This window comes from Sminthopsis crassicaudata, chromosome 5, assembly GCF_048593235.1.
Source record: "Sminthopsis crassicaudata isolate SCR6 chromosome 5, ASM4859323v1, whole genome shotgun sequence".
Taxonomy (NCBI): domain Eukaryota; kingdom Metazoa; phylum Chordata; class Mammalia; order Dasyuromorphia; family Dasyuridae; genus Sminthopsis; species Sminthopsis crassicaudata.
The window spans coordinates 53,760,710-53,780,608 of NC_133621.1; the positions used below are offsets into that span (position 1 = coordinate 53,760,710).

Genomic DNA, 19,899 nt, shown 5'->3' on the forward strand with positions numbered 1-19,899 from the left:
AAAAATTTAAATTTCTTGTTTGGACAACAACTTGTACAAGGAAGGCACAGTAACTGTTAGAGCACTCATCCTATAAATGAGCAAAGTTAGATTCCCCAAAGCTAAATTATTTGACCCATGGTCACAAAGTTAAGAAATGTCAGATGCAGAATTCAGATTTGATTGTCTCCTGATTCCAAACCAAGTCCACTTTCCACCGTAGCACTTACCTCTCTGTGGCTAAATCAGTATATAAACAATGTGGCTGGTACCTCTGGAAGATCAGCTTGGGAGCAGCACCTGATGCTAATAGGTATTAAGCAGTAGTAAAAGCATTCCTCATAACATATTTAGGAATTACTGGCTCAAGCAAAAAGAGTCTCCAACACATTCCTGACTCTCAGTATTCTTCCTGCCAAACTGTCAAGCTGTTGCTGTGCTAAGGAGCAGTTTTTAGAATATTTTAATAACAAAAAAAAAATCTCATTACACATTTCAGCTTGAAATGTATGCTCTATTTTAGTGTCTTTGAACATTTTGGTATTTAAATGCTTTCTCATCTGGTGAGATGATGAAGCATTACATGAGCTACTTTTTTTGCTATTGTGTTTTTTTCTTATTTTGTTAACTGTTCATTTTACGACCCTATTTTTCTGACAGTACCATATTTCTAGCCAGTTTCCTCATTAAATAGTACCCACCTTACTGTTAATCAAGCTAACTAAAATTTATATTCTATTTTAAAATGTTAATCTCTATGAAACTGATTGTCTATAGTTTCTAAGTCACTTCCTGATGGTAAGTGAGTTACTAAGAGGATATATTAACTATTTTTGTCTCCAAGGGGACCATTTAATGCATTGCTACCAGATGCCATATGTCAGTGGTATATTTCTAGCTACCTCTCTAACCCTATCCTATTTTTAAGATGAAATCTGTATGAGCCAGAATGATATCTAGATGACAGGTTAGGAAATTGGGGAAGGGCTTTAGCAATTTCCTATTCAATTCCAGTAAGTGCTATGATTAATTGAAACCTAAATATCTAAACTACCACCCAGAATAACTTATGCACTCATGAAAGTGGACATAGTACATGGTCTTATAGACAAACTTAAAATTCCCATAATCTATTTTTATCATGGTGAGTAACATGATTTTTTTACTACAAAAATATTCAGTGTTTGAAAATTTTATTTTTATTTCTAAGTCGCTTTTTAAGTATTGTCAAATATAGTTTCTATATTCACGTTTGTTCTATTTTGAATATACAACAGGGTACTTTTTACACAAAATAAAATTTAGGCCATAAAATCAATCAATCAATCAATCAATCATCATCAAGGTTAAATGGAACAATTAGGAAAAACTTATATCTGAACCAACTCACCAAAAATCCATTTTTTTACTTCAGCAATGCAGAAGTCTCCCTAAGGTATTTGATTAGCATTTTCAACAGCAAAAGAGTTTTGATGATCAACTCCCTGAGGGCAGAAAGTTCAATAGCTCTCCAGAGTTCAGTGCACATCATAGTAATTTTCCAAGAAATGTTTATTGATGGTATCACTTGGTGATCATAGAATTATAGATGTGGAATAGAAAAATTATTTTAGGAGTCATTTTGTTGATCACCTTTACTCTACAGGTAAAAAAAAAAATCTCAAACTTAGGAAACAAAATGTCCAAGGTCATGCTAGATTAGAGAGTAGCAGAGGAAAGATTTGAATTCAGCTTCTCTGGCTTCAGATACAGCATCCTTTTGCATTATACCTGTGACTAAGAAGGAAATTAATGAATGAGGTTGTAAAGTTTGAGTTTGTAAAATAATTCCTACATATGGAGGATGAGGGGGTAAGTGGGAAGTACCATCAAAAGTGTACCTTAAAATTGCTCTTATTTACAATAAGAATCCTGTTGAGATGTCCTTGGAGTTTTCATGGTCTCCATACTGAGCTTTTAACAAAATAAAGTATACAGAAATGCTCATCTAGTAGGAGAAGTGGCTAATGAAAACTAGACTGCAATCTCTTTAAATAAATCTTTTTGAACTCAAAACAAAACAGAATATTTCTTTCCTTTCGTTTTTCACAGTCCATTTTGCTTACAGGTTGTGAATAATCACATTTTCCATCATAGATTTAAAGTTTATTTCAGAGTTAATCAAGGCAAGGTCAGGGAATAGTGCAGAGTAATTTATCAGAATAGATGGGCATTTTTAAACAACAAAAACACAGCTTATTTCAGTGTGCTTTCAACCATCTCAACCAAAAGTCCCAAAAATTGACTCCCTAGTAGTTCAGTCATAGCATCTCAGTTTTACAAACAGTGAAACTGGCATAGAGAATATTTATACAATTTGCCCTTGACCCAAACAATGAGTCACTGGCAGACCTGAGACTAGAACTCGGAGTTCCTGGAATAGGAAAAATGGAATTAATTTGATGGAAGGACAGTCTTAAAAACTGAATTCTAATCATGTTTTTAGAATCTGAAATCTTTAAAAAATTGGAGATAAATTCTGTAAAGTGTTTTGATAGAAACATAAATGATATTTTCTTCTCTTTTACAAGGACTGCCTTACTTATAATCTTGAAAACATCTTTATCTGACTGACTGTTCTGAGGTAGTATAAATCCACTGTGACTGTTGTTCTTGAAAATTATGGCTTAGGATGAGAGGCCCAGTCACTGTTAATCAAGTATCCCTGAGTTCCCTGTTGGTCTTTTCCCTGAAGCACTCGGTGGCAAAAAGGCTTTTCCCTCTTTTAGAGTGTGACTGAGGTATGAGAATCATTTCTCTTGCTCCTTTTCATTATATCTCTTTTCTAGTGAGTCATCAAAGCCACAAACTTTTATTTGGTTAAATATATCATCTGTTTGGGATTGAGAATAACTAAAAATTAAGATACAGAACTTAAGGTGCAACAATCCTGAATTGAGTGTGGTTTAGAATCCGTAGCTCAGAATTTTGAAACTAAAAAAAGCACAGATTCTTGAGAGCAGAGGACCTGAGTTAAATTCCACTCTCTGGTGGCATATCACTTAAACTCTCTAGAACTTATTTTCCTCATTTGTAAAATGAGAGAATTGGATTGGATGGCCTCTAAAGTCTTTTCTAACTTTAAATCTATTAGCCTCTCACCCTAGAAATTACATGTATGTAATTGGATAATTCCCTTAACCCTACCCCTGGCTTTAGTTTCCCTCATGTATAAATGAACTTGGGCTCTATGATCTCTAAAGTTCTTTTTATCATTAAATTGAAGAAATGGAAAGGGAAGGAAAGGAAAGGAAATAAGGGAGAAGAAAGGGAGGGAGGGAAGAAAGAAGGGACAATGAAAAAAAAGAAAAACAGAAAGAGAAAGAAGGGAAGGAGGGAGGAAGGAAGGAAGAGAGAAGGAAAGTGAAAAGCCAGAAACAAGCATTACTTAAATGCTAGAATCTCTACTTAGTGTATTATGAATATTATTACATTTAATCCTCACAGTAAATCTGGGAGCTGGGAACTATTACTAACCCCACTTTATACTTAATGAAAATGAGGCAGGCAGAGGTTTACCCAGAGGCAGAGAGGTTTTCCCGGGATCACACCAAAGATTAAGTGTCCCCAGCTAGATTTGAACTCATATTTCCTGACTCTAGCCCCAATACTCTATCCAAGGCAGCACCAACTAGCAGCCATAGTCCCATGAGACTAAAAAGCTCACTGAATATAATGCCACTTTCTAATATCTAAAGGAGATTTTTTAAATGCATGCTCTTAAAGAAAAGGATAGACTTTATCCTTAGTGGAGGTGGTAGGGTGTGGGGGGAGGATAATTAAACCTTAAAAAAGAAAAAATGAAAGCAGTATAAGAAGACATCTCAATCAGTTTCAAGAATTTACCCACAAAATGGAACAGCTCTTCCAAGTTAAATAGAAGGATTTGAAATACCAGCAGTCCTATATTTGCTATGAGACAAGAAAAAACAGATTTTTACTGATGTTAAAAATTGAGTACAGAAAATAGTATTAGTAAGCATAAGCCAGGACCCCAGAAGAGTGAAAGAAAGCTCTCTTGGCCTGTGTTGAGCCTGCTGGCAGGACAGAAGGAGTCAAACTGAAACTTGTAATACGAGGAAAGGAAAGATTTTTTTCTTTAGCTAGATAATCCTAGGGGTAGAGGACCACGAAAACAGAAGAATGACCTGCGAAAGGTACCCAAGTGGATATATCCGTATCTTATTCACACCTCAGTGAGACAGTGTGACTTGAATTTTTTCTGAGAAACAAAATTGCTAGGCTTTAGTTCTAAAATTTTATAATTTGTACTGAGAATTCCAGAGAGCTCTGATCATTTATAAGGAGGATAATTTCAGCTTTAGAATGTTTTTATAATACAAGAAAAGATACTTTCTTAAAGCTCACACTGAGTCAGGCTGCAAACTGTATTCTGACAAGGCAGGGAGGGGCTCGCCACATGGATTGCCAGAAGTAGTCAGGAAGAACTGGATTTGAAGTCTGTCCGAAACTCGCTTACTAACCAGGTGACCCTGGACAAATCATAGCTTTTCTGACATGTCATGTTCATGTCCATGGATGGCCGTAAAGTTCAAATGAGGCAGGTCAGTTGTTCTAGAAGTCTGCTTTGTGTATGTTCACACATCTGACACTTCCTTTCCATCTTCGTGCCCTTAAGACCTATTGTCTTAACCTCTAATTTTTTTTTATTAAGTTTTTATTTACCAGATATATGCATGGATAATTTTACAGCATTGACAATTGCCAAACCTTTTGTTCTAATTTTTCCCCTCCTTCCCCACCAGTACATGTTAAATATGTTAGAATATAAATTAAATACGATATATGTATACATGTCTAAACAGTTGTTTTGCTGTACAAAAAGAATCGGACTTTGAAACAGTGTACAATTAGCCTGTGAAGGAAATCCAAAATGCAGGTGGACAAAAATAGAGGGATTGGGAATTCTATGTAGTGGTTCATAGTCGTCTTCCAGAGTTCTTTCTCTCTTAACCTCTAATTGTTAAAGAAAGATTACATTTTCTAGATAGCTCCCAGTACAATTTCTGGATTTGGATAAAAAACAATCTATCCATTTACTTATTTTTTCTGTCAATGTATTTATTTTTCTTTTTTATTTTCTTTTTAATTTATGAACTAAAACATGCATTTTTATAACATATGGAATAAAACAAGCATTTTCATAACAGTATGAAATTAAAATTCCACAAATTAAAATTTTATTATGGTAGAATTTTTAAAAATTAAAATTTTATTATGGTAGAATTTTTTTAAATGATGATTGTATATGAAGCTAATTAGACAGCAAAGGGGATTATAATTAGGAGTCTGGAATCAGGAAAATGTGAGTTCAGATCCAACCTGAGGCACTTTCTAGTTGGGTGACCCTTGGCAAGTCATTAATTTCTGTTTGCCTAAGCTTCCACATTTGTAAAATGAGAATAATAACAAATATCATCTACCTCTTAGGGTTGTAAGGATCAAATGAGACAATAATTGCAAAGTGTTTAGTGCAGGACTTGGTATATAGTAAGCTCTTTATAAATGCTAATTTATTATTACGTTTGTTATACTATTCTATAGAAGGCAATATACTAAGGAGAAGTAGATCAAATACATGGGTTATGTATTTATATAGATATAATATGTATTTATCTGCATATAGGAAGCTAAGTAGCACCGTATGCATAGAGCACAGGGCTTGGAATCAGGAAGATTCATCTTCCTAAGTTCAAATCTGTCTTCAGACACGAGCTATGAGACCCTGAACTGATCACTACACCCTAGTACCTCAGTTTCTTCATCTGTAAAATGAACTGGAGAAGAAAATAGCAAAACTCCTCTCTTATCTTTGCCAAATAAAATCTCAAATGGAATCACGATCAGTTAGGAACAACTGAAATGACTGAACGACAATACTACTTGGAATAGAGGGTTATTCTTCCCATGATTTCTTCTCTCAAAGAAAATAGAAATTTAACTGCCTATTCTCAAGATTGAACCAGTTAATGTGAAATTAATAAAAGAATAGGGAAGATTTTCTTCACTAACAGCATCAAAGTGTTACACACATGGATAAAGTGTTAAGTTAGTATTGAAAATATGCTGGATTTTTTAAAAAGTAAGGTGTCTAGATCTGTGGCCATTTGTACTTTTCAGTGATCTTCTCTTATGCAGAGAATTCTTAGCTGTTCCTGTTGAGTTGAGGTTACTTTAGAGGGGGGAAAAACCTTTGAATTCTATCCAGCTGCAGTCTAGGTTAGCTGCCAAGAAAACTATTGAAGTCCAGCTTGCCAGGGTTACATTCATTTTCAGAAAAAATTTTTATAAAAATTAAATAGCTAGCATCTTGACTTCTATTGTCTTTCTCTGCTACATGTCTACTTTCTATTTAAATGGATTTGATTAAGAAAAATAAGGCTTGAAAATTTTGAGGTTTTTGTAAAATGGGGGAAATTGCAGGGTAACATTTAGCCCTGAAGAGCTTTTCCTCACAGCACTGCATTGATGAATCAGGAATTGGCCACATTCCATGATCCATCGCTGTGGGAAGGTCAGGCCCAGTCTTCCAAGTATGTATGTTTATAAAGCCAAGTTTCACCTGTACAGAGCTAAGAGCTCATTGGAGCTCATTACAACTCTACTTTATGAGAGCCATGGCTGATGTCCAAGGATACATATATTTTTGATTAATAGAATCTCTCAGTGAACATTGGATTTTTTCCTTTTCTTGGTTTTATTTCTATATATTGTTTTATTTTATACCAAAAGTAAGGAAACACTTGAAAATAAATTGCCAATCAGTTACTTTATTACCGGAACCCTAATCTCACTAATGAAGTGATTTGTTGGGACTGAACAACACATTTGATAATATAATCCCATCAAGGATATCATTATGGTTTGGCACTTACCTTGCATGCTGGGCTTTTGAGGGGAATCTTTAGTTGTTTGCAGGGGAAAAAATGGCATTCAAATTCCAAAGGTCAAAATTGGGCCAATGCTCCAGGGTTTTTTGGCCAGAATTCTGAAGCTGAAGGCTGTTCCAAATTAAGAGACCTAGGAGAACATTTGTTAAGAGCCCTAATATTTTTATCAGGAAAAGTATGCAAAAGAATATGATGCTCCACAATCCATATTTTAATTATATATATATATATGTATATGTATGTAATTATAATATTATAATGCTTATAATATATAGTCATATAATAATTATAATACAGAATATTATAATATAATTAAATATATATTTGTGAGTATGACTGCAGATTTTATAGGAGAACTGCCATTCTGGGATTTGTATTGAAAAGAAATGAGCATTGAATCCTAAAAGTGTATGTGTATCACACACATACACACACACACATATAAATGTACCTATCCATGGATACATATATATATCTACCTATATATTGTTGTATTGAAAGTCTTAGTGTGGTTAAATGCATATATTTGTAGCTCAGTCGTGTCCAATTCTTTATGACCCCATGGACCAATGTTGTCCATGAATTTTTCTTGGCAAGATACTGGAATGATTTGCTATTTCCTTCTCTAGTGGATTAAGGCTAAAAGACTTATCCAGCATCACAGAGCTTATTAAGTGTTTGAGGTCAAATTCGAACTCAGCCCTTCCTGATTCTAGGTCCAGTGCTCTGTCCACTGAGTGAACTAACTGCCTCGTGTATATGTATGTATACAAACACACACACACATAAAGATATATATATAAACATATTTCATACTGTACAGCAATAAAGTTTACCCCAACCCCTCTTAATTCTAGTGTCTTCTCTCAATTAGTGATTTTCAATGTGTTCTGCATAAGGCTTACCCTATATATACTTGTTTGAATATTGGCTCTCCCATTGGATTATGAGTTTCTTGCAGATAAAGATGCTCTTTTGCCTCTTTTTGTGTACCTAGTGCTTAGTACCATGCCTGAAACATAGTAGGAGATTAATAAATACTTATTGATCGATTCACTGTTTATGCAGAACATCTCAAAAATCTTGTGCGGTTTTATGCCTTTAAAGCTTAAAAATGGACTAAGACTTTGAGAACATTCTGTACCAAAGGAAAAGAGGCAGACAGAGAAATACTCACAGTTTATCCAGAAAAGACAATTTATTTTCTTTATACCTATCTTGGAGAATATGTTCTTTTTTCTTCTTATAAATTTTATCTAGTTTTTCAGATTTTGGTGAGAAGGGGAATAATAGATCCTTTTGGATACTGCCATAGTGGTAGTAGTGGTAAATTAGAGCTGGAAGGGAATACTTTGGACTATTACATCTGTCAATGAGGACACCAAAAGTTTCTTGAGGGTAGAGTCACCGCGATGAAAAGTCTTGCCTATGCTAGCTTGCTGAGGAGTTTCTGGTTCATCACAGACATGGCACTCAAAAGCTTTTCTAGAACCTGCAAGACTGTGTGTTCCTTTCTCTGCCCTTTGAGAAGCCAGGATCACTTCTATCAGCATCACTGTGATGTATTTTATTAATTGTGAAATATTACATACCATATTACAACTCAATTTCTTTTCAAACAACATTGTGGGGGGGGTTGTTTCATAGCTCTGTACAGAGCTCTTAAGGACTTCAAAAGTTTAACTAGAACACAGCTCCCACTTATAGGGAACTCTGTGTGTATATATGTCTGTTGGTGTCAGTATCTGTCTCTCAGGGGAGCGGTCATGGGAGACTTCATAAAGGAGATAGCATTTGAATTTAACATTGGGAAGTTGAACAGTAATTCAGCCCATAAAGAGGAAATAAGATTCGCAAGTAGTTTTTTTTTTTAATTTATATATTTTTGTAGTGAATTGACAGTTAATATTTTAATAATCAGCAGCACTGTCTGGTCAACAAGCAGAAAAGCATTTTTCAAGCATTATGTCCAAGCACTATGCTAAGTGTTAGGAATACACAGGCAAAGCACAGCCTGTCTAAAGATATAGCCTTCCAATGGACAAGAGACATGCAAATAAATATGTGTTTACAAGATATATAGAGTATTTCCAAAGTCCCTGTGAAATTTTAAGCTACTCAAGCTTAAGCATTAAAGCTTTTGGTACACCATTTGTATAGGATAAACTAAAATTGATAAATAATTGTTAATAAATCATTGATAAAGTATTGTGGAAAAAGTACACAAAACACTTGATGGCATGCTGTACAAAACAATCTTAGACATAGTTGTCAAAATTAATTTTGGAGACTTGGAAACAGGAGAACTAATATTACAAATGCAATTAGGAATATTTTATTTTTTTATAAATTTGAAAAAAATAATTCCAACAACAGTTAATAAATTTGATGAATTAAACTCTAAGGTATTTTAGAGATTTTTTTTCTCACTTGATTTTATGAATAGTGGTAGTATCCCTATTTTGTAGATGATGTTTAAGATTTAGGTGAAATGACAATGCATTGTTCATTCTGTTAATATATGGCAGAATGGTGACTTGAACCATTCTTTTTTCCCATCGTAACTGATAACTACTCCTGCTCGGAAATTGGCACCAAGCTGTAATTTAACTAAAGCACTAATAGGTCCAACAAACATGAAAAATGGGAAATTGAAATAATGATCTAAAAAGTGAGTATCTCTTTGTGAAAGTAGGACTACTTCCCAATAACGGAAACAGAACAAGATTCAAAATTAAAGTCCATCTAGACCATACTACCAGGGAATTCTGTGCTTTGGACTCTTTTTCTCTTTTTAACAATCAATCCTGTTTTAGATGGCTTTAGGCACATAGCTATGATTGGAATGGTAATAGGATTTCAATCTCAGATAAGGGTGTCCCATGTGTCAACTCCAAGGAAACATCTGGAGTCACTCAACTGTATTTGGTTTGCCTTTATTCTGGGATAATCCTACACCAAGTAAGCCCATGCAAAAGGAGAGTGGTTTGAGCCTCATGCCATACTTCGAGGTGTATACAATCAATCCTCACCTATGTATGAAATACTTGTTTTATGCAAAATCCTGTGCTATGCATTAGAAACTCAAAGACATTGCTCTCGAGGTACTTACATTCTATTGGAACAGACAAGAGCACATACAAATTATATGGAAATATACTTTAAAAATACAAAAAGATTGACTTCAAGAATAGGAGGTCAAGGTCCTTGTTGCACTGGGTTTCAAATTAAGGCTGTTTATAGAATGACAGCTTATATACAAATACAAATATTTCTAAATAAATTACTTAATAAAGAAATGCTTATGCACATTGTATTGCCTTTGTATTTCCAAAAGGAATGAATCAAAACAATAAACCCCAGAAAACAAAACCATCTATCAAATTAGCTGTGATAACGTAAGTTGATCTAAGAATCAAAAATATAAATGTTTCAAGCCATCCTAAGACAATAGTTAAAAAATGTAAAAAGCAAAAGCAAAATTTTATTCACCTAATCTTGGGCACAGTAATAAAGAGGAATGGAACAGGAGTATTAGAAGATTATCCTAGAATAAATGTACTCATAGGGAAGAGAAATTGAATTCTTGTGGCTATAACCTTATTAACATTAGAAAATACTGGAATGTCCATGTATATGGACATAGGATGGACCAGGTTGTATTTTAGAAAGGTGGTGGGTTTTTCAAGTCAACTGAATAAGCATTTATTATGTGTAATATAATTTTATATGTAACACTGTATAATATTATATATTATAATTATATAGAATCAAAGAAAAAGTAATATACACAGGCAAGTAATGTAATATCCATAAAATGTTTTTAATCCTTTATTTTTGAAGAGGATCAATGACAACACAGGATGATGTCTTGACTTGTGCATAAATTGGATTTCAGTGAGGTAGAATTGTGCTAAGTCATCAGCTTCACTCTCTTTTCCTGAGTCATCAAAGTCCATTGGCAGGACAGAAGTCAAGATGACTGATGATGACCTGGGATGCAGTGAATGACCTTGGTGCTTCAATGTCTGATCAAGCTTTGAACACTTGACAACAGCTGCTTCAGCTACCTTCATGATTATTGGAACAAATTGTTCTCATCCACCCATTCTACCCGGGAAAATCCCGTGGGTTACCTTCAACCTGGTTTAACCTGTCTGCTGAACTAGTTTATTAGGATGTGACCACTGCATATGCTAGAGTTTCTTGGAGCCACAGGTGAGAGCTGGGTAAAAGTACACATCAAAAATGGATAAGAAGCCCTAGAAAGAGCTTGGCAAGCCATCACACCAGAGGTACTAATCCTCCTGAACATCCCATACGCCTCACTCCTAGGATAACAATATGAAGAAAGGAGAAAAAATATAGCTAATCCAAGGATGCATACAAATGGCAACCTGATGTCATCAGAAGAACTAGAAAGACCATGGCCCCTTTTAATAATAAATTTATTCTGGAGGAATGGAAATGAATAATAGCTGTTTCTGACTTCAGGCCCCATGACCCAGAAAGCCCAAATACTAACAAAAGTAGTATCATAATTAATTGTACTGTTTCTGGTGGTACAGACTCACAATTCTAGATAAAATGAATATTTATTTATTGTACACATTTTAGAGAGCTTGTCTTTCAAAAATGCCAGGAAAATGGCAATTAAAATATACCATCATATCAGAAGGATGATTTCAGAGAGGCCTGGAGAGACTTACATCAACTGATGCTGAGTGAAATGAGCAAAACATGAATTTTTAAAAAAAATTACAGATGAAGAAACTGAGGCTGAGAAGTGAAATGAGTTGCTCAGCCACATCCCATTTAGTTTTTGAGGCAGCATTCAAACTCAACCCTTCTGGGCTCCAAGTCCAAAACACTGCCTAGCCCACCAACTAATGTTCCACATTTCTATCTGTCTGCTGGACAGGTCCACTTGAGTGTAGTTGTTCCATCTAAAACTTAACCCATAATTTCCTGTTTATAAATGTTCTTGTTTTTGTCAGTGATATGACCATTCACCCCATCACCCGTATTCAAAATCTCAGTATATTATCTGTCCATCACATCCAATCATTTACTAAGTCTCATCTCTTACATACTTAATGCTAGAAGCCACATACCCCGTCTCTTGGGGCAGAGAATTTAAAAGCTAAAGAAATTCAGATTGGCAGCCATATTGCACTATGGGTTACTTCTCTAGCTCCAGCACATTTTTTGGTGGCTCTAGACTAACATTGTATGTAATAACACAGATATTTATGAACAGTCCACAGAACACCTGGATGGCATAAAAGAGGAAAAGCCAGAAAAGCCATAGCCTCTGTATCACAGATGCTGCCGATGCATTGCCCCTCCCATCCTCCAGTGGCTTCTCAGGCTCTGCTGATGTTCACAGCATTCACTCGTGTTCCAAGTTCTACCTGTCACCTTGTATGAAGATACATTAGCCTCTTTCCAACAGTCTGGGTTTTTCCTCAATGCTGAGGTAGAAGTCCCAGTTCAATAATCTACACTGAATTTAGTTGTTTTCTTAGCCAGGCTTTTTAAACTTTCTCTACTTGTGACCCCTTTTTGCCCAAGAAACTTTTATCCCATCCCAGGTATATAAATATATGAAATAGGTATACAAATCAAACATTTATTGATAATAAATCATAATTTCACAATCGGCACATTCAGTTACATGATCCCATTTGAGGTCACGACTCATAGTTTTAGGAGCTTTGTCCTAGCTAGGCATTCAAGGTGCATGTGAGTGGAGAGGGCTCCCATGTTCAATGTGTTGCCAAATGCTGTTCATTCTTCTTGTAACATCTTTCATATTTGCACCTTGTCTCCTCTGACACCATTACCACCCTAATGTACCCTTGTCACCTTATGCTTGGACTATTGCAATAACCTGCTACTTGATTAATTTGTCATAAGTGTCTCCTTTCTCCAATTGGCTGTCAAATTGAGCTTCTTAAAGCACAGGCCTTGAGGATATCGCCTCCCACTCAGTAAATCCCAGGAGCTTCCTAATCACATTCAGGATCAAATATAAAATTCTCTGTTCAGCTTTTAAAGTCTTCCCTAGCCAGTCTCCCTATTACTTTTCTATAATTGACCTCTTTCCCACTGCTTCCCACCCCACCCCTATGTACCCCTCAATTCAGAGACAATAGCTTCCTTTGTGTTCTTCCAGAAGGCATTCCATCTTTCAACTGTGCATTTTCATTGGCTGAAATTTCCCCACACCTGGAATGCTCTCCCTCTTTATCTTTGGGCTTCTCAGATTTCCTTCAAGTCCAAGTTAAAATCACACTTTCTATTCCTTTTTAATACTTCCCTCCATTAATTACCTTTAATTTGTCCAGCATCTTACTGTATATGGTCATTTATATGTTCTCTCCCCCATTAGACTGAGTTTTTGAAAGCAGGAACTATTTTTTTTTACTGATTTGGAATAGGGAGTGGGATAGGAAAGAATTGTTTTCCTTTCTTTATAACCCCAATATTTAGCATAGTACCTAGCACAGAATAGACACTTAAAAACTGCTTGTTGGCTTGACAATGTGCTTTATGCTAGATAGAATACTCCCTGTGTTTGCTACATTGCCTCTTCCCTACTCTGCTGACATTATCGATCTACTTCTATAGTATCTCACCAATGTGTTCCTTCCTACTCTCACTGCAACCACTCATTATCTCCTTCCAGGGCCTTTGCAGTAGCTGTCTAAAACTCTACCTATCTACACTCCTTTCCTCCTCCAATTTTTAATTGTGATACAAAATTGATTTTTCCTGTAGACTGCACTATGTGCATTGTATTTCACTAAAAGTGCTAAGTAAATGTTTACTGAAATCATTCCTTTATGCAGAATACCTAATCAATTACCAAATCATGTAATCTGCACCTTCATATCACTTGTATGCATCCCTTTCTCTTTTTATTGAATATTTACATTCATTTTCCCTCAATTTACAATTGAAGACAATTTTAACATTATTTTTTTTAATTTTGAGAACTAAATTTTCTGTCTTCCTCCCCTCTCCCTGAGATTGTAAGCAATCAGACATGTTATACATGCTCAATCATGCAAACATATTAGTCATGTTATGAAAGAAGACACAAAGAAAAAAACATGAAAAAATACAGAAAATAAAAAGTGTACTTCAGTCTGCATATTCAGACTATCAGTTCTCTCTCTGAAGGTGGATAACATTTTACATCATAGTCCTTTGCCTTAGATCATTGTATTGCTGAAAATAGCTGTTAGCTGTCATTCATATGCTGTCACCTTATAATATTGTTATTATGTACAATGCTCTGCTTCTGCTCATTTCACTTTGCATAGGTTCGTATGTCTTTTCAGTTTTTTCTGAACCCATTCTGTAATATTGTCAGAATGATAAGCTACAAGTTGTTCTGTCATTCCCTAATTGATGAACATCTCCTCAATTTTCAGTTCTTTGGTACCACAAAAAGAGATATTATAAATATTTTTGTATAGATAGTTCCTTCACCCCCTTTTTTATCTCTGATACAAACTTAGCAATGGTATTACTGGATCAAAAGGTTTGCACAATTTTATAGCCTTTTGGGCATAGTTCCAAATTGCTTTCTAGAATAATAGGATCAGTTCACAATTCCACCAACAGTGCATTAGCATCCCAATTTTCTCACATCTTCTCCAACATTTATCATTTTTCTTTTGTCATATTAGCCAATCTAATAGGTCTGAGGTGGAATATCAGAGTTATTTTAATTTGCATTTCTCTCATCAATAGTGATTTAGAGGTTTTTTCCATCCTTTCACACAGTTCCCATCCTTGTACAAGCCCCCATTTTCTCTTGACCAGATTGTTCCAAAAGCCTTCAGATTGGTATTTAGGGCTGAAGTCTGTCCCCAATCAAATCCAGCCTCCACTCAAAGCCAATGTGACTTTCCTAAAATATAGGTCTGCCCATTTACTCAATAAACTCCAAAGGCTCTCTTAATAGAGGTCTCCCAGATCAAATATAAAATCTCACTTGCATTTAAAGATCCTTATAACCTGAGTCCTTCCTACCTTTCCATTCGTTTATCTTTTAGTCCCTTCCATGCACTCTGCACTTCAACTGTGTTATCCTTGGTTTTCATACATGACCCTCCATTTCTAGTTCTTTTGTATTGTGGACAATCGTCCATCCTCGGAAGGCTTGGCCTAAACTCCACTTCTTAGTTTGACTTTTCTTTTGTCAAGATTCAACTCACATGCTACGTTTCACAACTTCCTTATTCCCTCTCCCCATCCCAGACGCTAGACCCTTCAGCTGTTAGATTGTGTTACACCTGGTATATTATGTACCTATTTATATATGTGTATAGATTTCCCTCCTAGAAAGTAAGCTCCTCAAAGTAAGGGACTTCTTATTTTTACCTTTTAAAAAAAATATTAGTAACACTTTGCGTATTTCCTGACACATAGTAAATACTTAATAAATACTTATTGATTGATTACATAACTCCTCTGCTCAAACATTACAAACTCAAAGAGCTGGAATTACTTATCGAATGATATCAAATTATTTATCTTCACCATGATATTCAAAGTCTTCCACTTTGTCTTCTAGTCTTAATCTCATTCAGTTTATAGTCACCTAGGCTACATGTATGTAAGCTACATCAGTTGTCTTTGACATTGCACAGAAGTGATTGTCCACAAGCATACATGATGCAGTTGTCCAAGTTCTATGAGAATATTTTGGAAATGCTGTGGAAAATGGTCTTTTCAACAGTTCTACTCCAGTGCCTTCTTGGGAGATGGAAGTAATCCCATATTTCAAAGACTGTGCCAAGCAAGTGCAATTTAGGATGGATCCTGCCAAGGGAGAAAAGCTTTAATATGAGCTCAGTGAGATACAGCATCTCTGCTGTCCAGGGATCAATCTAACTACATTTGGAGATCCCCATTCTTAGGCTGACTGCTGAGTGGCAAATTTCTGGTCACAAATATTCTTGAAGAGAGCCCATTGTCTGTCCCAAATGAAAAGACAAGTCCTTGAAGTAACTGACCTTTATATTAACTTACCAGAAGTATTATCTGTTGTTGCTATGATTGCTAGGAACACTATTTCCCTTATAAGCTCTCTGTTTCATTTGTTTCTACTTTCATGCCTTGAAACTCTTAGCATTTAGTCATAACATAAACATAAATGTTTGTTGAACTTTGGAATTGAATTTTTCTCAGGGTATGCACATATGCACCCAGACTTTCTGGAAAGATTTATGAAAGTATAGGTTTGCTATTCTTGATGGGTTGACTAATTGCAACAACAACAAACAGTCCCCTAAAAGTTTATAACAAATAAATCCAGTTGATGATGGAGTGATGGAACACAACATGATTTTGCCCAGATGGGTATTCATTCCATCAATGGAGCCTAAAATTACTCTACTATTTCTTATCTTTTATAGTTCTTATCTATGTCTTTTCATAAATCCTCCAAAGTTTTTTCTAGTTTTCTTACTAACTTGTGGAGAACAGTAAAATACTCAGAGTGCCTATCTCTTTTCTCTTTCTCTTGCCATGTGACCTGCTTATTTCCATTTTCTTCTCTTTCTTACCTCTATTTCCTTTGTCTCAGATTTTTCTGTCTTTTTTATAGTCAATCAGAAAATGAACATTAAAGGCCTACTATGTACCATGCATAGTACTAAGCACTGGGGACACAAAGAAAAGCCAAAAAAAATGGCTCCTATGCAAACAACTATGTACAGCTAAGACATAGACAAGATAAATAGGGGTTGTTCTCAGAGGAAAAAGGGAAACCTGGGAGAGGTCTGGATGGAAAGGCTTCTTGAAGATGGTGGGATTTTAGTTGAGACTCAAAGGAAAAATAGGAGGCAGAGATGAAGAGGAAGAGAGTCCCAGGAATGGAGAATAGCCAGAAAAACCACTTGAAGTCTAGAGGTGATGTATCTTGTGTGAAAAACTGCAAAGTGGCGAGTATTATATAACAGAATACAAAGAGCAAAGAGAGGGAGGAAGAAAGAAGAGAAGGAAAGAAAAAGGAAAGAAATAACTATTATTATTAAGCATCTATTAAGTGCTAGGCACCGTGATAAGTGTTTATCTCATTTGATATCTCATTTTGATCCTCAGCACAATTCTGGTAGGTAGATTGTATTATTACCCCCATTTTGCAGTTGAGGAAAATAAGTTGTGACTTGCCCAGGATCACATCGATAGGAAGTTTATAAAGCTGGGCTTGAACTCTTCCTGACTCCAGGACCAGTGTTCTCTGTCCACTGCACCACCCACCTCCCTCATGAAGAGGAATACAGAATAAGAAGAGGTGAAATGTAGAAAGGAGTCAATAAAGGTCTTTGAAAACTAGACAAGTTTCCATATTTAATCCTGGATGGAATTAACATATAGCCACTAGAGTTTATTAAAGAGGAATGGGATAGGGTCAGATCTGGGTTTTAGAAAGGTCCATTTGAAAACTGTATGGAAGATGGATTGGAATGGAGAGAGATTTGAGGCAGAGGTATCAACTAATCAGATCATTTCACTCTTTCAGGCGTGAGGTGATGAGTGCCTGCCTGAGGGTAATGTAGTATCAGACGAGTGAAAGGAGCTTATACAAGAGCTATTATAAAAGTAGAATCAACAGGATTTGGCAATAGATTCAATATGGGGAGGGGAGAAGAGTGAAGAGTTGGGTATGAGACTAAGATTCTGAGCCAAATAAGACACCGTTCCTAGAGATAGCTGTTTTGAGAGTGATCATTTAGCATAATTACTTGCATACCAGTCAGTTGCATCTCTCCAAATTAGACATTGGACTTCAAGTCATTCAGGAGACTTGGATCCTCTCTATGGCAAGGTGTAAGTAAGCTTTGTGATTTGAGATGAGGAAAATAACTTCTCCGAACCTCCATCCCTTTTTTTAGGGGGAAAAGGATTTCAACTGCGTAATCTCTTAGCTTTCTTTGAGCTCTAACATTCTGGGGATTTGTGAATATGAGCTTGTGAAGTTAATAATACTTTTGTATCCAACCAACTGAAGGATCCTTAGCCAGAGCCAATAAGTAACAATCTGTGCTTTCAGATCTCTCCATGATTAGTATTACAACAATCCTCGCTTGAATTTAGCATGCACAGTGACTAATAGCGCTCTCTCCCTGGGAGCCGGTTCCCTGTCATTTTTTAGTTCTGCTAAAGCGATTGCTTTAGAAACCCATGATCATCATTCATGCCCTAATTAAATGTGTGCAGACGTGTCTCTTGCATCTGATTTGGGCAATGACAAAAAAGCAATCGAAATTTGCATTATGATGGATGAAAAATCATGTGCTCTTCCCTGCCCAAAAGGTTTGAAGTGACATAACTCTTCTCCCTGCTCCTCCTATGGATTTCTTACAGCAGAAGCTCCACATTTTGGTAGCAGCTAAGGTGTTTTTTTTTTTTTTTTTTTTTTTTTTAATGCTGTATGGCATTAAAGGAAAAGAACAGGTACTGCATCGTTGAGAGTGAATTTCACCGGTGGCAGAGATGTGATAAAAAAAAAAAAAAATATGACACTCTGCCAGCGACTTCAGATCCAAAGGGCCCTTTCCAGCTGTTTACACTTGAGATGTAAAATAGCAATTTGACATAGACTCCCAGTGTGATGTGAGCATCTGCGTAAAAGGCGACATATAGAGCATGCCCAGTGATGTGCCGGGCTCCCTCCCTCCCCCACCCCAATCAGATCTCTGAAGATATGGATTGAACTTTGCACTTGCAAATGTCATGGAATACATTTTGCACTGGATTTTTAAAAGGTTCTCATGTCTTACAAGTAATTCCTCCGAAACCCCCCACACACACCCCCAGCCACCAAAAAGCAGCCACATCCATCCTCTGTGGAGCAGGATGCATCAAGTTTAGCCGGAGTTGAAGGCTCTCTTCGGGATCTACTTGCAAGTGTTCTGTCTGGATCTTAGCAGGGCACGGGCAAGATTTGGGGCTGCTCCTTCCGTTTCTGGGATGGGGGGAAAAAATGAGAAGCTGTTCGGAGCCGGGTCCTTCTGAGCACAGACACTGAAGGCTCCGGGAGGGAAGGAAAGAAGGAAGGAGACGGAGGGGCTCGCGGCGGAGCATGGCCAGGGGAGGCTCAGTGACTGCACAGGACTCGGCGCACACATGCGGGGGGAGAGTCGGTGCGGAGCGCTGCAGCTGCCGACTATAACTGAGCTGGCTGGCTAATGAAGGCCACCTGGATCAGGCTTCTGAAAAGAGCCAGAGGAGGACGGCTGAAGAACTCGGATATCTGTGTAAGGACCAATTGCTTATTTGGGGCGCTCTCGGGCTCCCCTTGCTCTCTGCTGCTGCCGAGACGTTGACTGAAAGCAAAAAGCTGCTTTGATTGAATGAATCTGCTCTTGATGACAAGGTAGCGAGGGATATGGCTCGGCGTTTCTCAGATCCCCCCGTGCTGTTCCTGCTTGCCAGAGCAGACAGTCTGTGCCTGTGGATTGGTGTGGGTCTGGGGGTGTTAGGTGTTTGGTTGTTTTTGCAGACACCTCCAGGACCCCATTATTTGGGGACGTCTAAGTTATGTTATGCAAAGGTTGAGCTGTGCCAGCGCCTTGCGATTTGGTGGTGGGGAGAAGGAGTCAGGTGAAACAAGTATCCGGAAGCTCTCAAATTGTCAGGGATGCCAGATCATTGCCATGATATTTGCATGAGCTTTGGTTTGGCTGGAGAAAGAGGGAGGGGGAAGATGGAGACGGAAGGAAGGAAGGAAAGAAAGAGAAAAGCAGAGAGGAGGGCAGGAGAGAGAGTTGGTTGTCTCCTTCCCAGTGCTGAATTACCTTTGTTTATGTATGTCTTATTCCCCCCGGAGCTATCCTTGAAACCCCTCTGTCCTTCAGCCCTGCACTGCAGCACTCACCTGGTAAACCACGCAGAAACTTGCTCCCAGGACCAAAAAGCTGACTAATTAGATGGCAAGATTTTACAG

General features: G+C 36.8%; 1 protein-coding gene across 8 annotated transcripts in view; it reads left to right on the top strand.

The window, feature by feature from the left end:
- CACNB2 (calcium voltage-gated channel auxiliary subunit beta 2) overlaps positions 1–19,899 on the top strand; it is a 379,562-nt gene that overhangs the window by 245,350 nt on the left and 114,313 nt on the right. The window contains exon 1 of one of the 8 annotated variants that reach the window (XM_074266796.1): positions 18,645–19,210. The exons of 6 other annotated variants lie outside the window; for them this stretch is intronic. In XM_074266796.1, coding sequence (XP_074122897.1) covers positions 19,142–19,210 — 69 coding nt within the window. In that variant the 5' untranslated portion in view covers positions 18,645–19,141. Of the gene's footprint in view, positions 1–18,644; positions 19,211–19,899 lie in introns of those variants that run through there. One more of the 8 variants, XM_074266793.1, reaches the window with a different exon arrangement.